Here is a 26875-nt window from a genome sequence, read left to right as displayed (position 1 = left end):
TGGTGATATAAGACATGTGGTGCCAAAATGAGAGTACCTGGGAACCCCTTGTATAGATCAGAATGTTGCACATTGAACAATCCACACCCTGGAGACGCGAGTATTTTCAATTACAGAATTTTATTGATCAATTAGTTTGGAGGCATGGTCACAAAACTGAGCTGGAATTTGAGCAAACTCCCTCCTTCTATCCTTTAGGATCAGGCCGTACAAAGTGTCTGATGGATCACTCGAAGTCATCACTTTAATGATTATTTCCATCATTGCTCTCACTGGTTTCTTCTTTTATTTCCAGCTACACTTTCTTGGCAACAACCAGAAGCTCATCATCTTCTGTAAAAGAGAGTAGGGTCAGTGTCATCACAGCTGGTTCCAGGTCAGTGCCACACAGCGTGACAGCAAGTGAAGCTCTTAGGGAGGCCCTGTTCTTTTCGCAATATTTACCCCCATGCACTGAACAGTTAAGAGCCTTCTGATTACTGTCTCTCTTATAGAGTCATAGAGATGTACAGCATGGAAACAGACCCTTCAGTCCAACTTGTCCATGCTGACCAGATATCCCAACCCAATCTAGTCCCACCTGCCAGAACCTCGCCCATATTCCTCTAAACCCTTCCTATTCATATATCCATCCAGATGCGTTTTGAATATTGTAATTGTACCAGCCTCCACCACTTCCTCTGGCAGCTCATTCCATACACACTCCACCCTCTGCATGGAAAAGTTGCCCCTTAGGTCTCTTTTATATCTTTCACCTCTCATCCTAAACCCATATCCTCTAGTTCTGGATCTCCCAACCCCAGGGAAAAGACTTTTTCTATTTCTCCTATCCATGCCCCTCGTGATTTTATAAACCTCTGTAAGGTCACCCCTCAGCCTCCGATGCTCCAGGGAAAACAGCCCATCCTATTCAACCTCTCCCTATAGCTCAAATTTTCCAACCCTGGCAACATCCTTGTAAATCTTTTCTGAGCCCTTTTAAGTTTCACAACATCTTTCCGATAGGAAGGAGACCAGAATTTCATGCAATATTCCAAAAATGGCCTAACCTATGTCCTGTAAAGCTGCAACATGACCTCCCAACTCCTGTACTCAATACTCTGACAATAAAGGAAAGCATATCAAATGCCTTCTTCACTATCCTATCTACCTGAGACTCTATTTTCAAAGAGCTATGAACCTGCACTCCAAGGTCTCTTTGTTCAGCAACATTCCCGAGGACCTTACCATTAGGTGTATAAATCCTGCTAAGATTTGCTTTCCCAAAATGCAATACCTCACAGTTATCTAAATTAAACTCCATCTGCCACTTCTCAGCCCATTTGCCCCTCTGATCAAGATCCCGTTGTAATCTGAGGTAACCTTCTTCGCTGTCCACTACACCTCCAATTTTGTGCAAATTTACTAACTATACCTCCTATGCTCACATCCAAATCATTTATATAAATTATGGAAAATAGAGGGCCAGCACCAATCCTTGTGGGACTCCACTGGTCACAGGCCTCCAGTCTGAAAAGCAACCCTCCACCACCACCCTGTTTTATACCTTTGAGCCAGTTCTGTATCCAAATGGCTAGTTCTCCCTGTATTCCACGAGATCTAACCTTGCTAAATAGTATCCCATGGGGAACCTTGTCGAACACCTTGCTGAAGTCCATATAGATCACATTTACTGCTCTGTCGTCGTCAATCCTCTTTGTTGCTTCTTCAAAAAACTCCATCAAGTTTGTGAGACATGATTTCCCACGTACAAAGCCCCTCGGACACTTGTCCCACTTCAGCCACCACCAGCAGAACGCTGGTTGATGACTGTGAGTTTAACCATGAAATGAAATTGATCAGGAAATATAGCCAGTCCCAGTTGAAATATATCTGGAATCAGCAGCTGGAATGAATACAGGAACATATGCAGTGTAGCATAAAGGGTTAATGTAAATAAGGTCCTGCAATATTTACCTCCCACCACTCCACCCCTCAACCAAGTCTTCATGTATGCCATACCTTCTGGGACAGCATCACAGTATTCCTCACACTCCTTCTTGGTGTAGAACTTGTTTCCATTTCCTTGACACCCACTGTACGTGAAGGGTACACATGCACCAGCAGCAGAGTCAAAAGCCCAGAGAGGAATAATTGACTTGCATGGACCAGGTTCCATAGGCAATCTACAGGCAGCTGAAACACACACACACACACACACACACACACAGAGGTATTAGAAAGAGGATCACAAAGAGTAGATACACATAGGCAACAGGCAGTCACACTGAGGATCACTAACATCTATTACAGACACAACTGTCAGCTCCCATGGTGGAATGGCCTGTTAACATTTACTATCAAGACACAGACATAAAAACTGGCAGAGGGTAAGGTGCCAGATGCTAGTGATGTGGGAAAGTGACGGCTGTTCGAAATGACAGCGAGAAAGTGGTGCAGCTTTTTCCTATTTAGAGTGGTCAATCTGTCCATTGACCCATAATGCACCTGTTCAGAGGAGTACCCTGACTGAAAATGTACACAGACAGGTGTCCTGTGACTGAGCTCCTGAATGAGTGTATGCATGAGTATTCCTGGGGTAAGACTCATAGAGGGTTATAGCCCTTTAGCACATCTAGTCTATGTCAGTCAAAAGCAATCACCTAACTATTCTAAGCCCATTTTCCAGCACTTGGCCAAAGCCTTGTATGCCTTGGCATCACAAGAGCATATCTAAATACTACTTCAATGCTCCGAGAGTTTCTGCCTCTCCCACCCATTATAGGCAGTGAGTTCCAGATTTCCACCCCCCTCTGGGTGAAAACTCCCTTCCTCATTTCTTCTCCAAATCTTTGCCCCTTACTCTTCTCTCAGGTCACTGATCCTGCCACCACAGGTAACAGTTTCTTCCTGTTTACCCTGTCTGTGTCCCTTGTTAGTCTATACATGTCAATCATGCCCCCTCTCAATCTCCTCTGCTCTAAGAACTACCCGAGTCACTGTTCAGTCTCTTTTCATAAGTAAAACTCTCTGGCCTAGTTGGTGCTGAATCTTACTTTTCTTAACTCAGTGTGAGTTATGTTGAGTTTGTTGGAGCTGCGAGGGGCCAAGTGAGATTAGTCCTCCGGGGAGTAAAGCAGAATAAGGGGTGATTTATTCATGATTTACAAGATTATAAACAGCATTTATAAGATTGGCATGAAAAAGCTGTTCCCAATCACTGATTGTGTCAGGGAGCACTGATTGAAAGTGCTGGGTAAGAGATATGGGGAAATGTGAAGAAGACTTGCTTAGAGTGGCAAATAAAATTAAACTGGAATTTCTGCTTCTGGCACTGTTGGAATCAGAGATGATGAATAATTGGAAAAATGGAAAAACCTGAACAAAATAAATGCAAAAGAATGTTGAATAAAGAGTTGGGACTGAATTGGATTGCAGTATATCAAACCAGCATGGACGTCAGTGGGCTGAATGGCCATCTTCTGCATCATAGTGACTCTATGGCTCTCTCAGTATTGACGGAGGAATGTATATTCACTGTTTGAGCTTGGGGATTATCTCACCTACAGTCCTGCATCTCTGCAAACATTCCTGCTCTGTCTTAAAGTTGTTTCCGTTTCCAAGACAACCACCATAATTGAACGTCTGACAGGCCATTGAGCTGTGGTTGTAGTAGAATTTTGGCACATGGCCGAAGCAGGGCCCAGCATCAGGTGCCAGTTGACAGGATCCTTCAGAGCAAAAGCAAACGACGGGATTAATTTATCATCAAATACATGAACCTTCCTAACCCAAATACTAACCCTAACCATACCCGATGGAGGGCCACTTAGTACGCCTACCCTTCCCATTCCAATAACTTGGGAATCAGGACCAATCTTCATACAGTTATTCTCAGATTGCTTTATAAGGGAATTTTTCCCATCGGGGCTGTTTCCCACTCTGTTCTCAGTAATAGAGCCAGTGTTAGATCCAACACCGTATCCCATGCTGCTCTCACCTGCAGTATGAGTTGTGTTCATGAAGTCTTCAAAGCCAGACCCTTCCTCATCTTGCCCTCCAAGTGCTCGACGTTTGCGATCCTTGTGCAGCAAGAGAGACAGAGAGAATGAGAGATGGAGAAAACATTCCAGAATTACATAAGGACCAGAAAATTGAAGATGAAGTGGAGTGGAGGACACACCACTGTCTGTATCAATGGTGCTGAGGTGGTGGTATTCAAGACATCAAGTTCCTAGCAGTAAATATCATTAACAATCCTTCCTAGTCCATTCATGTCAATGTGATGGTCAAGCAAGCAGATCAATGCCTCTACTTCCTCAGAAGGTGAAAGAAATTTGGCATGTCTGTAACGACTCATCAATTTTTATAGATGAACTAAAGAAAGCATCCTATCCAGCTATATCACAGCTTGGTTTGGCAACCACTCTGCCCAAGGCCATAAGAAATTCTAGAGAGTTGTGAACACATCCCAGTCCATCACAAGAACCAGCCTTCCTTCCATTGACTCCACTCACACTTCCTGCTGTCTTGGGAAAATAGCCAACCTGATCAAAGACCATTCCAACTCTCTTCCCCTTTCTTCCATCGGCCAAAAGATACAAAAATTCAAAAACACACACCATCAGATTTAAGAACAGCTTCTTCCCCACTATTATCAGACTTATGAATTGACTTCTCATATATTAGAGTTGATCTTCCTCTGCACCTTCTATGTAGCTGTAACACTATAGTCTGTATTCTGTTCTATTACCCTGATGTACTTATGTAAGATATGATTTGTCTGATTAGTACGCATTACAATACTTTTCACTATATCTCAGTACATGTGACAATAATAAATCAAATCAAATCAAAATCAAACAATGAAGAAGTAAGGGGGACATGACTGAGAGCTGGCTGAGAAAGCCTATGGTTCAGCGCTGTCAGATGAAGCGTGCGGAACTGTACACCCGTCAGTAATAAACCAGCTATCGTTTGAACATTCTGAAACTAGATTAACGAACATACAACAACAACTGTCAGGATTATTCCAGGTTATCGTTCCCATCATAGAGGTTAAAGTGATATGTTGCTTTGTTAATTCCTTTTGGACCACATCAAGCTGTTTGCTATCCCCTCAGTAACAGACACAGGTCTACCCTGGTCAGCAGAGTTCCCATCACTAATCTTTTACGCACTTCACTTTGTCAATGACCTAGAGCCAGTCACTGAGCTGATCCGCTCTGTACATCTCCCAAACACTGCTCACTGCAACACTCAATTCCAACATCTTCTGTCCTCATGGCTGACTATTTAGGAAGTGACCTGACTGATTGCCTCACCTTGACCGATGACTCTGGGATGGGGTCCCATGGAACACATGCTCCTGTTAGAAACAGATACACAGTTAGGGTCCTGTCTGTAAACACGAACCAACATTGACATTTCATGATGGTCATTCAAACCAGGGGGGGTCGGGAGGCTCTGTAATCATGAATTATCTTCCTCATTCAAACCACAGTATGGCAATCAGATCTCAGTGAGTCCATATCATGTACAAAACAGGGGAACTGATGTTCACTTTGTTTCATTTCTCTCAGACTCCTCTAATTTGTCTCTCTTGACCTCTCCCTCCTTTCTCCTCTTTTTTTCTCTCTCTTTCTCTTTTAGAATGAAAGTGATTCTAAATGCAAGAGGAATTACAGCACATTGAGCTAGCAATGTCAAGACGAGAATTGAATGAGGTTATCCACTTTGGTTGCAGGAATAGAAAGATAACTTTTTATCTCAATGGAAGGAAATGCCCGAATGTATTGGTGCAAAAGGGATGTGAGTATCCTCATGGTTGAATGGTAGAAATAGATCGGTTAAATGTGTGGGCAAAACACCGGCAAATGGAGTGTACTCTGGGAACAAGTGAAGTTGGTCATTTTGTAAGGGATGCCAAAAGGACGCAATATTATTTCAATGGAGAAAAGCTGCCACTTCCTTGTTCCACCTAACTGTCTCACCAGGTTCATTTTCTAAGGGGCCTGTGTTCACTTCGACCTCTCTTTTCCTTTTTATATATTTAAATAGTATACACCTCTCTCAGGTCCCCTCATCAATATTTTCTGCTCCAAAGAAATCAACCCAAGCTTCTCCAGCCTCTTTTCACAGCTGATGTGCTCAATCCCAGGGACCATCCTGGTAAACCTCCTCTGAACACGTCCACTGCAATCACCTCCTTCCTATAGTGTGGTAACCAGAACTGCACACTGTTCTCCAGCTGCGGCTTAACTAAAGATCTGTATCGCTCCATCAAAACTTCTTTGCTTTTCTAATCTATGATAAAAGCAAGTGTCCCATATGCCTTCCTAACTACCTTCTTAACTTGTTGTGTCCACAGTGATATGTGGAAAAGCACTCCAAAATTCCTCTGTTGCTCTGAGCTTTCTAGTGGCCTGCCATTCACTGAGTACTCCTTTCCTTTGTTCCGTTTTCCAAAGTGTATCACCTCACATTTATCAGGGGGTTAAGTTACATCTCCCACGGATCTGACGGACCTGTTTATGCCCTTCTGTAATCTAAGACTTTCTTCCTCATTGTCAACCACCTGGCCAATCTTTATCATTTGCAAACTTACCTATCAACCCTCCCCCACGTTCGCATCAGCATGTTATAGGGCTGTTTATTGCATGATGTTTGAGGTGGTTTGGAACGTTGCTTTGAGTTTTCTCAATGTGAAAGATATAACAGTGCTTATTTAAAAAGAAAGATATTTTGCTTCAATTAAGAAGATAGTCAGATAAACGAAATGGTTGGAAGAGGATTAAGAGGATAAGAGGATGTGCTGACAGGAGCCAATGCTGCTGTGTATGCCAGCCTATCAGAAGATTAATCTGCAGAGTATGAACATGTCAAAGATGCAATTCTTAATGTTTATGAGCTATTAAAGCTTATTCATAAAAATTTAGGACTACGAGGAGGAAACCTAATCGGACACTTGTAGAATTTCCAAAGGAGAGAGAAGTGCTGTGGGGTCAGTGGTTGATATCATTTAAGCTAGAGAAACATTTTGAAAATGTGAGGGAAGCTATGATTATCGAAGAATTCAAAAATAGAATGCATGCAAATTTAAAAACTTATTTCGATGAGCATCAAATATTCATGATCAGTGCAGCAGCAGTTCAGGAGGGTACCCATGATATCTCACATAGATAATTACATGCTGGGAAATGGTCAAATGGAAATCCACAAGGAAATTGGTGGAGGGGAATACCAGTGGATGGAAGTGGAGCTAGTTGTAGACAACAGACAGAGGCATGTCAAAGTGGTAAAGGGGGAAGGCTAGAACTGAAAATTTGTAGAAACAAATTGACATGCTTTCATTGTAATAAGGGTGAACATAACAAAGCAAATTGCTCAAGAAGAAATGAGAGACCAATAGCAGTAATAGGGCTCTTCAGAAACAAAATGAGAGAATAGGGAAGGAAATAGGTACTAAAGCTATGGGAGGGGTACAAAGAAAACATTAGAATGTACTAAGATGGTAGAGGACAGGCATGAACATTCTATTTCAGAGATCGACAAGGAAAAGCAGGCTCCTGAAGGTGGTAAATATTTTATATCAGAAAGGAAGATCATTCTTTATGCTTCAACTCAGGAATATAAACCAGAAATGATGTTAAGAACCACTAGAACAGGTTGATGCTAGCTGCTGCTGATATTTCTTTTCCAGAGGAGATGAAGGGGAACATATGAAGGGGAGGAATTCACAGAGATTACAACCAATCTCATTATACAAAGTGGGATTAAAGAAGGACTTGGTAAATGGAGGAGTGATAGAGTAGCGAAAATATTCCTACAGAGCAAACAAACTCATTCTAAAGAAGAGTCATACTGGGCTCAAAACATTTTACACTGTTTTTCTCTCTCCATTGTTGTTGTCGGACTTGCTGAGCTTCTCCAGTATTGTCTGTGTTTGTCTCAGATTTACAGCATCTGCGGTGGTTTGCCTTTATTCCTATAGAGAGAGTTGGCTTTATTTGGGAAATGACCAAAGTCTTTCAAAACGAGCATCCTGGATTATTTCCTCATTATGTCGTAACTGGATCAAAATCCCATAAAAAATAATCAGGAAAAAAAGGAGTTTATGAAACAGGGAGATGATTTGAAAATTCAGATTTGAAATGCAGATACAATTTTTGAAAAGCTAATTGAACAGAATGAAGATAAAGAAAGTTGAGACAGCTTGTCCACCTTCTTAAGTAAGAACGCAACAGACATATGGAGACAGATCTAACAGGACGAGATAGGGTAAACACAGGGAGGATGTTCCCTATGATCAGGAATCCAGATCCAGGGGTCACAGATATGGGGTAGGCCATTTAGGACTGGGATGAGGGGAAATGTGGTGAACCTGTGGAATTCTCTGCCACAAAAAGCAATTGAGGTCAAAACATTGAATATTTTCATGAAGAAGTTTTAGGGTAAAAGAATCAAAACATTTGGAAGAAAGCAAGAACAAGAGTTGGATGATCAGCCACGGTCATATTGAATGGCAGCTCGAAGGGCTGAATGACCTCCTTCTGCTCTTCATTTCCATGTTTCTATTTGGTATGGAACAATTTATACCAAACAGCCTACTCAGAAACTGATTCAGAAACTATATCTGAGTGTCATTACTGAAAAACAAAGTATTAGTGAAGGAAATAAGAAAAGAAATAAACATCAGAGCACTTGGAAACTGAATCCAAGTTATCGGTTAACACATTAACTGTTGTGTGACATAGAATTAGTGTTAAGATGATTTTGATATACGATGCCTCTTTCAGATACACTTCCATTCTTTTCGAGGACAGATGTGATATAACTGATGTTTATACATTTGTTATTTTAATATTGTTTCCTGTAAGGCTGCTTTTTAAAATCTGCAACATCCATAATTAAAAGTGAGAGGAAGTTACCCAGAATACTTAAGAACTATCAAAAGGGCTTGAGAGAGAATTTTTCAGACTCTGATTTTCTTTACGAGTCTGTGTTGGTCAGTTGTTTGACTGGGAAGAACACATTAAGCTCTGAAGTACAAACAAGTCTTTCAACTGAGTGACACATACTAAGCAGCATTCCTGACATAAAATTTTAGAATAATTAGCTTATCTTACAATTAATAGTCCCAGACTGGATTGTTTCGATCGAGTCAGTGAAAAAGAACTAAAGGTTTTGAAGTTCTAAAAAAGGAAGAAAAGAAATAGAAGCGGTATCAGGGAGAGCACAGCACTGAGAGGAAGCTCAGTCAGCAGCACACAATTCTAATAATGATTAAGAAAGAGCTCTAGCAGATCTGTTAAGATTTTAAATACTCCAAGCCCACCAACAAAATAAAAACAAGTCCCTCTGTTAGAAATTAGCTGGTATAGACCAGATGTTCTCGGAATTGTAATGGTGCTTGTAAGGTCGACCAAAGGGGATTGATTCCAAAAAAAAAATGTTGTTTCTATTCAGTCTGTAAAGAGTGCTTGGGTTACTTTTACTATGTGCTTTAAAATCTTGTTTAAGTTAATAGAATGGTTCATTTCTTGGTGATCTTCATTTCTGTTGTGAATAAAATTTTGTTTGTTTTCTTGATTGCAAAAAAACCCCGACGAAGTGAATGTGTATGTTTCACTTAAAGCTTATTTCAGTAACAAAAATTTAAATATAATTATGATCGATCTAGCCAGGTTTGTATCTGGGATCTAACTTGGCTGGTATTGATATCAGCTGGGCATTAACCCATTGTAATTGGGACCCATCAGATCATTGTAATGGAACAGTGCACAGCTGGAAATAACTGACAGGTTGCAATGGGGCCTAGGGGCTCTTGATGTGCTTACCTTTCTCAGGTAGAAAGATGATCATGCTCTCTGGGACCCTGTGTCTTAATGCAAACTCTTTGAACTCTTCATTGATCTCCTTGCTCAGCTTCCGTGTCCTTCCTGTGAGATGAGTACTTAGTTAAATATCCAGAAATCAATCTGAGAAAGTGGTGAGTGGAGCAGCTGATGTATAATCTCTTACCCAACAAGGCCACTGATTTTGTTTGATTCACTCCTTTCATTCTGTCATACAGTATTAAAGCATATTCCTGGTAGTTGGTTTTGATGACTCGCATATCTGCTGTGGCTTCAAAGACTGTCAAAGAAAGACATAAACTGCTTAATTAGTTTCTTTATTGGGTGTGACCCTTCTTCTTAGAAACTGTTACCCACCTCCAACCCATCTTTCCTCTCCAAGGTCATTACCCCTTCCATTACATAAGTGCAACCTCAAGTTCTGCACTACCTTAGTTTTTCCCATGTACATTGATTGCAGCCAGCTCTACCTCAGCACACGTCACTCTCGCCCTCAACATTGTCACAATATTGCTCCAATGTCCATCAATGGACAAACAGAAATGTCCTCCAATTAAATACTGAGAAGACCTAAACCAATTTTGTTTGGTTACCACCACAAACTCTACTTTCTGGTTTGGCACCATTCCTCTCCCTAACATCTATCGAAGGATGAATGAAACATTTTACAAACCTAGTGCCCTAATTCACCTTGAAATGAGCTTCAAGCACAAATCAATATTCATCACTAAGAACACCCATTTCCACATCAGTTACATTATTTATTCCACTGTGCCTTAGCTCATCTGCTGAACCTACTTTATGAAACATCAAGCAGGGGCAGAAATAGGTCATCCAGACTCTCGATTCTGCGCTGCCTTTCAATAAGATTTGTGGCTGATCTGTATGAGTTACAAGTTCCAAATTTCCATCTACACCCTTGTCACACTCTATTTTTCTGCCTAACAATATTTCAATTTCCGATCTCCTTCAGCTTCTGAGGCAGAGTTCCAAAGTTCGTTTCAGAGAAAAAAAAATTCTTCGTATCTCAGGTTTAAAAAGATGCTGTCTAATTTTAAAACTGTGCTGTCTAATTCCAAACTGGTCCACTCCAGTGGAAACAGGCCCAGTCTGTCCAACAATTCGATAATCGTTCATTACAATTGTGTAAACCTCCTTTAAACAGCCTCCATCATGTGTATATCATGATTAAATACTGAATATGGGTGTTACCTATAAATGTGACAGTTGCCCTGGCCAACCTTCAATTATCCACCCTTCAGAACGTCAGCTCATTCAGACATTGTTGCTGCATCCAAACTCAAGCCATGTGCTGCTCCGACATCACCTTTGTACTCACTGAGCAAGTGAGCAAACATCAGCCCAGAGTTTTTGAATCCCTCCTTGGCTTGCCCCCTCCATAACTCTGTAATCTCTGCGCACCCTCCAATTCCCACCAAGTCTCTTTGCTGTTTCCATTCTGGAATCTCGATGATCCTGGTTTTCCTCACTCTGTCACTGGTAGAGGAACATTCCATGGACTGGGCCTCAACTTGTGGACTTTATTCTGAAATCTAATCCTTCTTGAGTGCCCTCTTCTTTAAAAACACTTTTAAAACTATATCTCTTTGAATAAAGTTTGCTCATCTTGCGCTGTACCACCTCATGCGGCTGTCCTTGTTCTGGGAGTGTTGGATGGAGACAGTGTCGAAAAAGCTTTAATTTCAGTTTAAAACTGTAGCGGAATCTTTACTCTCTATCCAACCCTCTGCTGTCCCTGTTCTGGGAGTGTTTGATGAGGAAAGTGTTGAGATGCTTTACATTCATTTTAAAAGATTCGAGGGAACTTTACTTTTGGTTCAGAAGAGTAGAGAAAGCTTTACTATCAATTTAAAAGAGAAGAGGAAACTTTAATTTAGTTTCAAAGAGTTGAGGAAGCTTTACTCTATGTCTAACTGTACGTTATCACTGTCCTCGGAGTATTTGATGGAGACAGTATAGAGAGAGCTTTATTCTGAATCTAACCCAGTGCTGGTCCTGACTTGGGAATATTTGATGGGGACAGTATAGGGAATCTCACACAGTATCATCTCTATCTTGGGAATATTTGATGGGGACAGTGTAGAGTTACCCCATGCTGTCCTTTTGATGTAGATAAACAAGGGATTTTTACTCCATCTATCTGACCTCATGTTGTCATTGTCCTGGAGGTTTTCAATGGGGACAATGTAGGGGACGCTTTACACTGTGTCTAATAGTGAGGTGTTGAATGTTATAATGTCTCAGTTGGGGAACACTCTTGGTACTAACCAGAAAGTCATTGTTCCCTTTTCCTTTTCACTTCCTGATTTGTCTGGTTCTAAATGAGTACTTGCTCATATAGAATCAGGATCTTTCAGAAGAGGATTTATCTACCAATGAGGTAATAGGACCAACCATGACTAACACTGTCCAATCATGGCCTGGAATCTCTCTTGGGTGAGCAAATCTTGTATCCTATTTGTGATCAGCAAGATCCCAGAAACAGAGCATTTGTGATTTGATTGTGTTGATGATTTTTGGATTACCATTGGCCAGGATACTAGAGGGATCTCCCCTGCCCTTTTTCTATTTCAAGTCTGTGGATTGTTTAGACATTTGAGAATGTGTTAAATTTTGGTTTCACAGCTCAAGTGAAAGGCAGCTTCTCTGACTGTGCAGCATCTGAAGATTCAGCCAAGACTGTTTGGAGCTTGAGATTCTGCAGTGGAACTATTCTGATCACAGTCCCACAAACCACACTTCCTGCTTGACTCTGCTCATCTATTTGATCTTAAATGAAGATCCAATTGCTCCTCATCCTGCTCCAAACTGAATTGAAATGGCATCTCATTCCTCAGAGATCTATTTATGGTAACTAATGGACCAGATACTGAGTTCCTACACTTTGGCATTGCCTCCCTAAAACTACCTCAGCTTGTTTAAACATGTTCTTCATATCACCCTATTCAATATCCTTCATATTATTCATCGCACATTATTCAATACCATTTAATCTCCCCATGCAATAACCTTAATATCATCTGTTACAATGTCCTTAATATCACCCCATTCAATAACATTCATATCACTCCTTCATGTCACTCCATTCAATGTTCTTCTAATCTAACCATTCAGTATCTTTCATTTCATCCCATTCAGTATTGTTCATATCACCATTTAATATCTATTTGGCCATCTCTCCTATGTCACATTTTCTTTAAGTCTCACAGAAGGACCAATTGACTTGCATTGAGAGCTTTGTCTTACCATTAGTGGTATTAAATACAAAGTGTCCTGGAAGATCTTGCACATTGTACTCTGCCACCACCTGAACACACGAGCTTCCATTCCTAACAATAAAAAGAGAAAGCACAGAGAGATAAACTGTGTTGTAGTATAGGATTGCTGTATTACTCCACAACAGGCTACATTTTAGACAGTAGCGACCCAAGGTGGTGAGTCATAGAGATGTACAGCATAGAACAGACCCTTCAGTCCAACCCATCCGTGCTGACCAGATATAAACTAATCTAATCCCATTGTACTCTAAACCCTTCCAGTTCATATACCCATCAGGCTGCCTTTTAAATGTTGTTATTGTACCAGCCGCCACCACTTCCTCTGGCTGCTTGTTTCATGCACGCACCACCCTCGACATGAAACAGTTCCCCTTAGGTTCCTTTTATATCATTCTCCTCTCACCTTATATATATCCCCTCTAGTTTTGGACTTTCCTCCCATTGAAAAAAGACCTTAGATATTCACTCTATTCATGCCCCTCATGATTTTATAAACCTCTATAAGGTCACCCCTCAGCATCCAAAGCTCCAGGGAAAACTGTCCCTGCCTATTCAGCCTCTCCCTATAGCTCAAAACCTCCAACCCCAGCAACATCCTTGTAAATCTTTTCTGAACCTTCTCAAGTTTAACAACATCTATCCTATAGCAGCGAGACCAGCAATGAATGCAGTACTCTAAAAGAGGCCTCACCATTGTGCCGTACAGCCACAACATGACCTCTCAACTACTATGCGCAATGCACTGACCAATGAAGGTAAGCATGACAAAGGCCTGTCTACCTGCGACTCCACTTTCAAGGAACTATGCACCTGCACTCCCAGGTCTCTTTGTTTGGCAACACTTCCTAGGGACCTGTTGTTAACTGCATACGTTTTGCCCTGATTTACCTTACCAAAACACTGCCTCTCTCAATTATCTAAATTAAACTCCACCTGCTATCCTCAGCCATTGGGCCTCGTAAATCAAGGTTTCATTGTATGCTGAGATAACCTTCTTCCCTATCCACTATCCCACCTATTTTGGGATCTGATGGTGGGTCTATAGTGCATCAGGAGTTCTCATGTTAGTTTGTAGTGTGTGATAACCTGGTAGTTGACCTTAATGTTGTGGATCTGACAGTGAGTAGCCAGTGCTGGGGTGGGGGGGTGGGGGGGGAGGACGGGGGTGGGGGATGGAGGTGGGAGTCTTGTGGCGGATCTCTAGTAGTAAGCCTGTAGTGTTTGTGGATCTATAGGGGGGCTGTAGTGTTGGGTGCTGGGTTATCTGGTGGTTAGTAGGGTTTTTGGTGATGATTAATATTATTGGGGGATTTGGTGGTGCATGTGTATTGTTCAGGGATCTGGTGGTTGGTCTGTATTGTTGGGGATATGTTTGTGAGTCAGTACTGTTTCAGGATCCAGTGGTGGGTTTGTATTATTGCGGGATCTAGTGGTGGGTCTGTTGTTGGGGGATCTGGTAGTGAGTCTATTATTTGGGGATCTGGTGCTAAGTATGTACTATTGGGGGATCTGTAGGTGAGTATGTCTTATTGGGGGATCTGGTACTGGGTTGAAATGCTGGTAAGTGAGTTGTGAATATGAACCTATTCTAAAAGGAAGACTGAGGCAATAGTCTGTCTTTGCTGCAATCTGAACATTAACAAAAGCTGGTAGAAATCCTGTGCAGATTCTGGCAGCGAGTGGGAGAATGAAATGGAGAGAAAGTGTTTCAGGTTGAAACTCATTTTCAAATTAGTTGCTGAGAGGGACAGAGCAGGTTGGAAGCCAGTGCAGAGACTAGGAGGATCTAGGTGGGAGAGCACAAATCTAAAGTTCCCTGTTGAGGGCATCGAGGGACTGACGCAATCACAAAATGGAAGATAGCCCACTGCAAAACAAGATGGTAACAGCACGTGCAAAAACACAACTTGTGTCAAGAGGAGTGAACTAAAAACCAACCCCACCAACTATCCTCCAAAATAAAAACACACACAACCAGAAAGGAGAACAGGTCAGAGGATTGACAGTGATTCCCATTCAACACTAAATTTAACACTATAATTAACAATTTCACATCAGATACACTGGTCACAAAGTCATTTCCCTCAATTTGAGTACTTTTCTGAAACAAACCCTTTGTCTATTCCACTATATTGACTGTTCCATATATTATACTGTGCTTCAAACATTCTATTCGTTACATGCTGCACTGTTCATTCCATACACTACGCACTATACTGAGATTCCATACACTACACACTGCACTGTGCATTCCATGCACTACACACTGCATTGAGATTCCATACACTATACACTACACTGTAAATTCCATACACTATACACTGCACTGTTCATGCCATACACTACACACTGCACTGTGCATTCCATACACAATACACTGCACTGGGAGAAAGTGAGGACTGCAGACGTTAGAGATCAGAGCTTAAAATGGTATTGCTGGAAATGCGCAGCAGGTCAGGCAGCACCAAAGGAACAGGAGAATCGATGTTTCGGGCATACGCCCTTCTTCAGGAATGAGGAAGGTGTTGTCAAGCAGGCTAAGATAAAAGGTAGGGAGGAGGGACTTGGGGGAGGGGCATTGGGAATGCGATAGGTGGAAGGAGGTTAAGGTGAGGGTGATAGGCCGGAGAGGGGATGGGGGCGGAGAGGCCGGGAAGAAGATTGCAGGTCAAGAAGGCAGTGCTGAGTCTGAGGGTTGGGACTGAGAAAAGGTGGGGGGAGGGGAAATGAGAAAGCTGGAGAAATCTGCATTCATCCCGTGTGATTAGGCGGTTCCTAGATGGAAGATGAGGCGCTCTTCCTCCAGGCGTCGTGTTGCTATGGTCTGGCAATGGAGGAGGCCAAGGACCTGCATGCCCTTGGCGGAGTGGGAGGGGGAGTTGAAGTGTTCAGCCACTGGGCGGTTGTGTTGGTTGGTGCGGGTGTCCCAGAGGTGTTCTCTGAAATGTTCTGCAAGGAGGCGGCTTGTCTCCCCACTGTGTAGGAGGCCACATCAGGTGCAGCGGATGAAGTAAATAATGTGTGTGGAGGTGCAGGTGACTTTCTGACAGATATGGAAGGATCCCTTGGGGCCTTGGAGGGAAGTGAGGGGGGAGGTGTGGGCGCAAATTTTGCATTTCTTGTGGTTGCATGGGAAGGTGCCGGTAGTGGAGGTTGGGTTGGTGGGGAGTGTGGATCTGACGAGGGAGTCACGGAGGGAGTGGTCTTTCCAGAACGCTGATAGGGGAGAGGAGGGAAATATATCCTTAGTGGTGGGGTCCGTTTGGAGGTGGTGGAAATGACGAAGGATGATACGATGTATATGGAGGTTGGTGGGGTGGTAGGTGAGGACCAGTGGGGTTCTGTCCTGGTGGCAATTGAAGGGCGGGGCTCAAGGGCGGAGGAGCGGGAAGTGGAGGAGATGCGGTGGAGAGCATCGTCAACCACGTCTGAGGGGAAATTGTGGTCTTTGAAGAAGGAGACCATCTGGGTTGTTCGGTTTTGGAATTGGTCCTCCTGGGAGCAGATGCGGCAAAGGTGAAGGAATTGGGAATATGGGATGGCGTTTTTACAGAGGGCAGGGTGGGAGGAGGGGTAGTCTAGGTAGCTGTGGGAGTCAGTCAGTTTGTAGTAAACATCTGTATTGAGACGGACATCCGAGATAGAAATGGAGAGGTCTAGGAAGGGGAGGGAGGAGTCTGAGATGGTCCAGGTAAATTTGAGGTCGGGGTGGAAGGTGTTAGTAAAGTGGATGAACTGTTCAACCTCCTTGTGGGAGCACGAGGCAGCACTGATACAGTCATTGATGTAGCGGAGGAAAAGGTGGGGTGTGGTGCCAGTGTGGCTGCGGAAGGTGGACTGTTCCACATGTCGAACAAAGAGGCAGGCATAGCTGGGGCCCATGCGGGTGCCCATGGCAACTCCTTTGGTTTGGAGGAAGTGGGAGGATTGGAAAGAGAAGTTGTTCAAAGTGAGGACCTGTTCAGTCAGTCGAAGAAGAGTGTCAGTGGAAGGGTACTGGTTGGTCCGGCGAGAAAGGAAGAAACGGACGGCTTTGAGGCCTTTGTGGCAGGGGATGGAAGTATATAGGGACTGGATGTCCATCGTGAAAATAAGGCATTGGGGACCGGGGAAGCAAAAATCATGGAGGAGGTGGAAGATGTAGGTAGTGTCCCGAATGAAGGTGGGGAGTTCTTGGACCAAGGGGGACAGGACTGTGTCAAGGCATGCAGAAATGAGTTCGGTGGGGCAGGAGCAGGCTGAGACAATGGGTCGGCCGGGGCAGTCAGGTTTGTGGATTTTGGGCAGGTGGAAGAAATGGGTGGTGCGGGGTTGTGTGACTATGAGGTTAGAGGCGGTGGATGAGAGATCCCCTGAGGTGATGATGGTATGGATGGTCTGGGAGATGATGGTTTGGTGGTGGGAGGTGGAGTCATGGTCAAGGGGGCAGTAGGAGGAGGTGTCTGTGAGTTGGTGTTTAGTCTCAGCATTCCATACACTACATACTGCACTGAGATTCCACACACTACACACTGCACTGAGATTCCATAAACTGTACGCTACGCTGTGCATTCTATACACTAAACACTGCACTGTGCATTCCATAGACTACACACTGCACTGAGATTCCATACACAATACACTGCACTAAGATTCCATAGACTACACACTGTACTATTCATTACATATATTATATATCACACACTGCACTGAGATTCCATATGCTACACACTGCATAGTTCATTCCATACATTACACACTGCACTATGCATTCCATACACTAAACACTGCACTATTCATTCCATACACAATACACTGCACTGAGATTCCATACACTACACACTGCACTGAGATTCTAGACACTATACACTGCACTGAGATTCCATAGACTACACACTGCACTGTTCATTCCATACACAACACACTGCACTATGCATTCCATATACAACACATTACACTGAGATTCCATACACTATACACTGCACTGTGCATTCCATACACTATACATTGCACTGAGATTCCATACACTACACACTGCAGTAAGAATCCATACATTACACACTGCAGTGAGATTCTAAATACTGCACACTGCAATGTACATTTTTTACACTTCACACCACATTGTGCATTCCGTACATTACACACTGTACTGTGCATTCCATACACTGCACACTGCACTGTGCATTCCATAGACTACACACTGCACTGAGATTCCATATACAATACACTGCACTAAGATTCCATAGACTACACACTGTACTATTCATTACATACATTATATATCACACACTGCACTGAGATTCCATATGCTAAACACTGCATAGTTCATTCCATACATTACACACTGCACTATGCATTCCATACACTACACACTGCACTATTCATTCCATACACAACACACTGCACTGAGATTCCATACACTACACACTGCACTGAGATTCTAGACACTATACTCTGCACTGAGATTCCATACACTACACACTACACAGCTCATTCCATACACTACACACTGCACTGTTCATGCCATACACTATAACTGCACTGAGATTCCATACACTATACACTGCACTGAGATTCTTTACACTGTACACTGCACTGTGCATTCCATGCACTATACACTGCACTGAGATTCCATACATGATATACTGCCCTGTGCATTCCACGCACTACCTACTGCACTAAGATTCCACACACTATACATTGCACTGAGATTCCATACACTATGCACTGCACAGTTCATTACATACACTACACACTGCACTGTGCCTTCTGTACACTGTACACAGCACTCCATGCACTATAACTGCACTGAGATTCCATACACTAAATACTGCAGTGAGATTCCTTACACTGTACACTGCACTGTGCATTCCAAACATGATATACTGCACTGTGCTTTCCATGCACTATACACTGCACTGAGATTCCATACATGATATACTGCACTGTGTATTCCACGCACGACACACTGCACTAAGATTCCACACACTATACATTGCACTGAGATTCCATACACTACGCACTGCACAGTTCATTACATACACTACACACTGCACTATGCATTCTATACATTTCACACTGCACTGTGCATTCCATGCATTTTACACTGCACTGAGATTCCATACACGATACACTGCACTGTACATTCCATACACTATATACTGCACTGAGAGTCCATACAATATACACTACACTGAGATTCCATACACACACACACTGTACTGTGCATTCCATGCACAACACACTGCACTGTGCATCCATACACTACAGACTGCACTGTGCATTCAATATACTACACAATGCTCTGTTCATTCCATACATGACACACTCTACTGTGCAATCCATACACTACACACAGCACTGTGCATTCCATACACTGTACACTGCACTGTGCATTCCATACACTACACACTGCACTATTCATTCCATACACTATACACTGCACTGTGCATTCCATGCGATAAACACTGCAATGTGCATTCCATATACTTTACACTGCACTGTGCATTCCATACACGTTACACTGCACTGAGATTCCATACACTACACATTGCACTGTGCATTCTATACTGTACACTGCCCTGTGCATTCCAAATGCTTACACTGCATTGGGATTCTATATACTACACACTGCACTGGGCATTCAATACAGTATAAACTGCACTATTCATTCCATACACTGCACACTGCATTGTAGATTCCATATACTACACACTGCACTGAGATTCCATACACTACACAATGCACTGTGCATTCTATACACTACGCACTGCACTGTGCATTTCATACACTACACACTGCCCTGAGATTCCATACACTATATAGTGCACTGTGCATTCCATACACTATGCACTGTACTGAGATTCCATACACTACACACTGTGCTGTGCATTCCATAAACTATAAACTGCACTGTGCATTCCATGCACTGTATACTGCACTGAGATTCCATACACTGCACACTGCACTGTGCATTCCATACATTCACACACTGTACTATGCATGCCATACACTGTAAACTGCACTGTGCATTCCTACACTATACACTGCACTGAGATTCCATACACATCACACTGCACTGTTCATTACATGCACAATACACTGCACTGTGAATTCTATACACTGCACACTGCACTGTGCCTTCCGTACATTGTACACTGCACTGAGCATTCCATACACTACACACTGCACTGTGCATCCATACACAACACACTGCACTGAGATTCCATACACAACACACTGCACGGAGATCTGTGCATGACATACTGCACTGTTCATTTCATACACAACACACTGCATTGAGATTCCATACTCTATACAGTGCACTGAGATTCCATACACAATACACTGCACTGAGATTTTATACAGTACACACTGCACAGTTCATTCCATACACCACACACTGCACGATGCATTCAATATACTACACAATGCACTGTTCATTCCATACATGACACACTCTACTGTGCGATCCATACACTACATACAGCACTGTGCATTCCATACACCATATACTGCACTGTGCATTCCATACACTGCACATTGCACTGAGATTCCATATACCACACACTGCACTGTGCATTCCATACGCTGTATACTGCACAGTAGATTCCATACACTACACACTGCACTATTCATTCCATACACTATACACTGCACTTTGCATTCCATGCAATAAACACTGCCCTGTGCATTCCATTCACTGTACACTGCATTGAGATTCCATATATTCCTGCACAGGGCATCCCATACAGTATAAACTGCACTACTCATTCCATACACCGCACACTGCACTGCAGATTCCATATATTACACACTGCACTGAGATTCCATACACTACACACTGTACTGTACGTTCTATACATTACACACTGCACTGTGCATTCTATATACTATACATTGCACTGAGATTCCATACACTGTACACTGCACTGTGCATTCTACACACTACACACTACACACTGCACTGTGCATTCTATACACTACACACTGCTCTGTGCATTATACACACTACACACTGCACTGGGATTCCATACACACCACACTGCACTGTACATTCCATACACTACACACTTCACTGTGCGTTCCACACACTGTACACTGCACTATGCATTCTGCACACTACACACTGCATTGAGATTCCATACACTACACACTGCACTGTCCATTCCACACACTGTACACTGCACTGTTCATTTCATACACTGTACACTGTGCTCTGCATTCTATATACTATACATTGCCCTGTGCATTCCATGCACTACACACTGCACTGTGCATTCTATACACCACACACTGCACTGTGTATTCTACACACTACACACCCGTACTGAGATTCCATTCACTTCACACTGCACTGTGCATTCCATACACTGTACACTGCACTGTGCATTCTATATACTATATACTGCCCTGTGCATTCTACACACTCTACACTGCACAGAGATTCCATTCACTACACACTGCACTGTGCATTCCATACACTATACACTGCATGGTGCATTCTATATACTATACACTGCCCTGTGCATTCCATACACTACCCACAGTGCTGTGCATTCTGCACACTATACACTGCACTGTGCATCCCACACATTACACACGACACAGTTCTGTGTATTCCTTGCATTATACACTGCACTGAAATTCCATACACTACGCACTATATTATGCATTCCATACACTACACACTGCACTGTGAGTTCCAAACACGGTACATTGCACTGTGCATTCCATTCACTACACACTGGACCATGCACTCTATATGCTGCACACTGCACTGTACATTCTACACACTACACACTGCACTGAGATTCCATACACAACACACTGCACTGAGATTACATACAATATACACCGCACTGTGCATTCCATGCACTACACACAGCACTGTACATTCTACACACTACACATTGCACGGTTCATTCCGTACACTACACACTGCACCGAGATTACATGCAATATACACTGCACTGTGCATTCCATACACTACACACAGCGCTGTGCATTCTGCACACTATACACTGCACTGTGCATCCCACGCAGTACACACAGCGCAGTTCATTCCATACACTTTACACAGTACTGTGTATTCCATGCATTATACACTGCACTGAGATTCCATACACTATACATTGCACTGAGTTTCCATACACTGTACACTGTATTATGCATTCCATACACTACACACTGCACTGTGAGATCCAAACACTGTACATTGCACTGTGCATTCCATACATTACACACTGCACTGTGCACTCTATACACTACAAACTCCACTGTGCATTCTATACACTACACTGAGATTCCGTACATAATACACTGCACTGTACAATCCATACACTATACACTGCACTATTCATGCCATACACTACACACTGCACTGTGCATTCTATACACTGCGCCGTGCATTCTATATACTATTCGCTGCACTGTTCAGTCTAAACACTACACACTGCACTGTGCATTCTACACACTACATTGTGCATTCTATATACTATACATCTCCCTGAGCATTCCATACACTACACAACGTTATGCATTCTACACACTATACAGAGATTCCATACACAATACACTGCAGTGTATATTCCATATACTATACACTGCACTGTGCATTCTATACACTACACACTGCACTGTGCATTATACACACTACACACTGCACTGAGATTCCATACACAATGCACTACAGTGTACCTTCCGTACACTATACACTGCACTGTTCATGCCATACACTACACACTGCACTGTGCGTTCCATACACTGTACACTGCACTGTGCATTCCATACACTACACACTGCACTGTGCATTCTACACACCACACACTGCACTGAGATTTCATTCACTACACACTGCACTGTGCATTCCATATACTATACACTGCCCTGTGCATTCCATACATTACACATAGCGCTGTGCATTTTGCACACTATACACTGCACTGTGCACCCCATGCACTACACACTGCACAGTTTATTCCATACACTGTACACAATACTGTGTATTCCATGCATTATACACTGCGTTGAGATTCCATCCACTACACACTGCATTGTGCATTCCATGCAATACACACTGCACTGTGCATTCTACATACTACACACTACACTGAGATTCTATAACCAATACGCTGCACTGTGCATTCCTACACTATACACTGCACTGAGATTCCATACACATCACACTGCACTGAGATTCTATACACTACATACTGCACGTTTCAATCCATACACTACACTCTGCGCTGTACATTCCATACACTAGAAACTGCACTTAGATTCCACACACTGCACACTGCACTGTGATTCCATACACTACACACTGCACTGAGCATTCAATATACTACACACTGTGCTGTGCATTTCATACTTTACACACTGCACTGAGCTTCCACTCACTATACATTGCACTGTGATTCCATACACTACACACTGCACTGAGCATTCAAAATACTACACACTGCACTGTGCATTCCATACATTACACACTGCACTGAGATTCCATACACTATACTCTGCACTGAGATTCCATACACTCCACACTCCACAGTTCAATTCGTACACTACACTCTGCGCTGTGCATTCCATACACGAGAAACTGCATGGTTCATTCCATATACTGTACACTGCACTTAGATTCTACACACTGCACACTGCACTGTGATTCCATACACTATACACTGCACTGAGCATTCAATATACTACACACTGCACTGTGCATTCCATACCATGTGGTTCCCTTGTTCAAGAAGGGGAGTAGGGATAATCCTAGTAATTATAGACCAGTGAGTCTTACCTCTGTTGTTAGATTAGATTAGACTAGACTTACAGTGTGGAAACAGGCCCTACGGCCCAACAAGTCCACACCGACCCGCCGAAGCTCAACCCACCCATACCCTTACCTAACACTACGGGCAATTTAGCATGGCCAATTCACCTGACCCGCACATCTTTGTGACTGTGGGAGGAAACCGGAGCACCCGGAGGAAACCCACGCAGACACGGGGAGAAAGTGCAAACTCCACACAGTCAGTCGCCTGAGTCGGGAATTGAACCCGGGTCTCTGGTGCTGTGAGGCAGCAGTGCTAACCACTGTGCCACCGTGCCACCCAAACTCTTGGGGCAAACTCTTAGAGAGAATTGTAAGGGATAGGATTTATGAACATCTGGATAGGAATAATGTGATCAGGGATAGTCAGCATGGTTTTGTGAAGGGCAGGTCATGCCTCACACACCTTCTTGAATTCCTTGAGAAGGTGACTAAGGAGGTGGACGAGGGTAAAGCGGTAGATGTGGTGTTATTGGATTTTGGTAAGGCATTTGATAAGGTTCCCCATGGTAGGCTACTGCAAAAAATACGGAAGTATGGCATTGAGGTTCAGTTGGAGGTTTGGATTAGGAATTGGCTGGCTGGAAGAAGACAGAGAGTAGTAGTTGATGGTAAAGATTCATCTTGGAGTGCAATTACCAGCAGTGTTCTGCAAGGATCTGTTTTGGGACCATTGCTGTTTGTCATTTTTATAAATAACCTGGAGGAGGGGCTAGAAGGTTGGGTGAGCAAGTTTGCAGATGATACGAAAGTCGGTGGAGTTGTTGACAGTGAGGAAGGACGTGGCAGGTTACAGCAGGATATAGATAAGCTGCAGAGCTGGGCAGAAAGGTGGCAAATGGAGTTCAATGTAGCTAAGTGTGAAGTGATTCACTTTGGTAAGAGTAACAAGAAGATGGAGTACTGGGCTAATGGTCGGATACTTGGTAGTGTGGATGAGCAGAGGGATCTTGGTGTCCATGTACAAGATCTCTGAAAGTTGCCACCCAGGTAAATAGTGCTGTGAAGAAGGCATATGGCGTACTGGCTTTTATTGGTAGAGGAATTGAGTTCCGGAGTCCTGAGGTCATGTTGCAGTTGCATAAGACTCTGGTGCGGCCGCATCTGGAGTATTGTGTGCAGTTTTGGTCGCCATGCTATAGAAAGGATGTGGAGGCACTGGAACGGGTGCAGAGGAGGTTTACCAGGATGTTGTGTGGTATGGTAGGAAGATCGTATGAGGAAAGGCTGAGGCACTTGGGGTTGTTTTCATTGGAGAAAAGAAGGTTTAGGGGTGACTTGATAGAGGTGTACAAGATGATTGGGGGTTTAGATAGGGTTGACCATGAGAACCTTTTTCCACGTATGGAGTCAGATATTACGAGGGGGCATAGCTTTAAATTAAGTGGGGGGTAGGTATAGGACAGATGTCCAGGGTAGATTCTTTACTCAGCGAGTCGTGAGTTCATGGAATGCCCTGCCAGTAACAGTGGTGGAATCTCCCTCTTTATGGGCATTTAAACGGGCATTGGATAGGCATATGGAGGATAGTGGGCTAGTGTAGGTTAGGTGGGCTTGGATCGGTGAAACATCGAGGGCCGAAGGGCCTGTACTGCGCTGTATTTTTCTATGTTCTATGTTCTATGCATTACACACTGCACTGAGATTCCACTCACTATACATTGCACTGAGATTCTATACACTACACACTGCACTGTGCATCCTTACACAACACACTGCACTGAGATTCCATACACTACACACTGCTCAGTTCATTCCATACACTACACACTGCACTGTACATTCTACACACTACACACTGCGTTGATATTCCATATACTACACACTGCACTGAGATTACAAAAAGATACACTGCACTGTGCATTCCATACACTACACACAGCACTGTACACTCTATACACTACACATTGCATGGTTCATTCCATAAACTACACACTGCACTGAGATTACATAGAATATACACTGCATTGTGAATTCCATACACTACACACAGCGCTGTGCATTCTGCACACTATACACTGCACTGAGATTTCATACACAACCCACTGCACTGTGCATTCTATACACTACACACTGCACTGTGCATTCTATACACTACACACTGCACTGAGATTCCATTCACAACACACTGCACTGTACATTCTATACGCTACACACTGCACTGTGCATTCCACACACTGTACACTGCACTGTACATTCTACACACTACACACTGCACTGATATTCCATACACTACACACTGCACTGTGCATTCTATATACTACACACTGCACGGTTTATTCCATACACTACACGCTGCACTGAGATTCCATTCACTACACACTGCACTGTGCATTCCATACACTGCACACTGCGCTGTGCATTCTGTATACTATACACTGCACGGTGCATTCCATACACCACACACAGTGCTGTGCATTCTGCACACTATAAACTGCACTGTGCATCCCACACACTACACACGGCACAGTTCTGTGTATTCCATGCATTATACACTGCACTGAGATTCCATACACAATACACTGCACTTAGATTCCATACACTACACACTGTGTTATGCATTCCATACACTACACACTGCACTGTGCACTCTATACACTGCACACTGCACTGTACATTCTACACACTGCACTGAGATTCCATGCACTACACACTGCACTGAGATTACATACAATATACACAGCACTGTACATTCCATACACTACACACAGCACTGTACATTCTACACACTACACATTGCACGGTTCATTCCATGCAGTATACACTGCACTGAGATTACATACAATATACACTGCACTGTGCATTCCATACGCTACACACAGTGCTGTGCATTCCATACACTATACACTGCACTGAGATTTCATACACGACACACTGCACTGTGCATTCCATACACTGTACACTGCACTGTGCATTCCACACACTACACA

At 43.1% G+C, this 26875-nt stretch overlaps 1 protein-coding gene across 1 annotated transcript in view; it reads right to left on the bottom strand.

The window, feature by feature from the left end:
• Positions 1-295: 295 nt before the first annotated feature.
• LOC132826026 (protein AMBP-like) overlaps positions 296-26875 on the bottom strand; it is a 58912-nt gene continuing 32332 nt past the window's right edge. Inside the window, exons 3-9 of the mRNA XM_060841747.1 lie at positions 13104-13186; positions 10003-10116; positions 9819-9920; positions 5304-5347; positions 3980-4061; positions 3543-3710; positions 296-333 (exon numbers count right to left, since the gene is read on the bottom strand). Of these exons, the coding sequence (XP_060697730.1) occupies positions 296-333; positions 3543-3710; positions 3980-4061; positions 5304-5347; positions 9819-9920; positions 10003-10116; positions 13104-13186 (631 nt within the window). The remainder of the gene's footprint in view (positions 334-3542; positions 3711-3979; positions 4062-5303; positions 5348-9818; positions 9921-10002; positions 10117-13103; positions 13187-26875) is intronic.

The sequence above is a fragment of the Hemiscyllium ocellatum genome, chromosome 21 (genome assembly GCF_020745735.1).
Source record: "Hemiscyllium ocellatum isolate sHemOce1 chromosome 21, sHemOce1.pat.X.cur, whole genome shotgun sequence".
NCBI lineage: Eukaryota > Metazoa > Chordata > Chondrichthyes > Orectolobiformes > Hemiscylliidae > Hemiscyllium > Hemiscyllium ocellatum.
The sequence above is the reverse complement of the archived record's forward strand: the minus strand, read 5'-3'. Positions and strand labels throughout refer to the sequence as shown.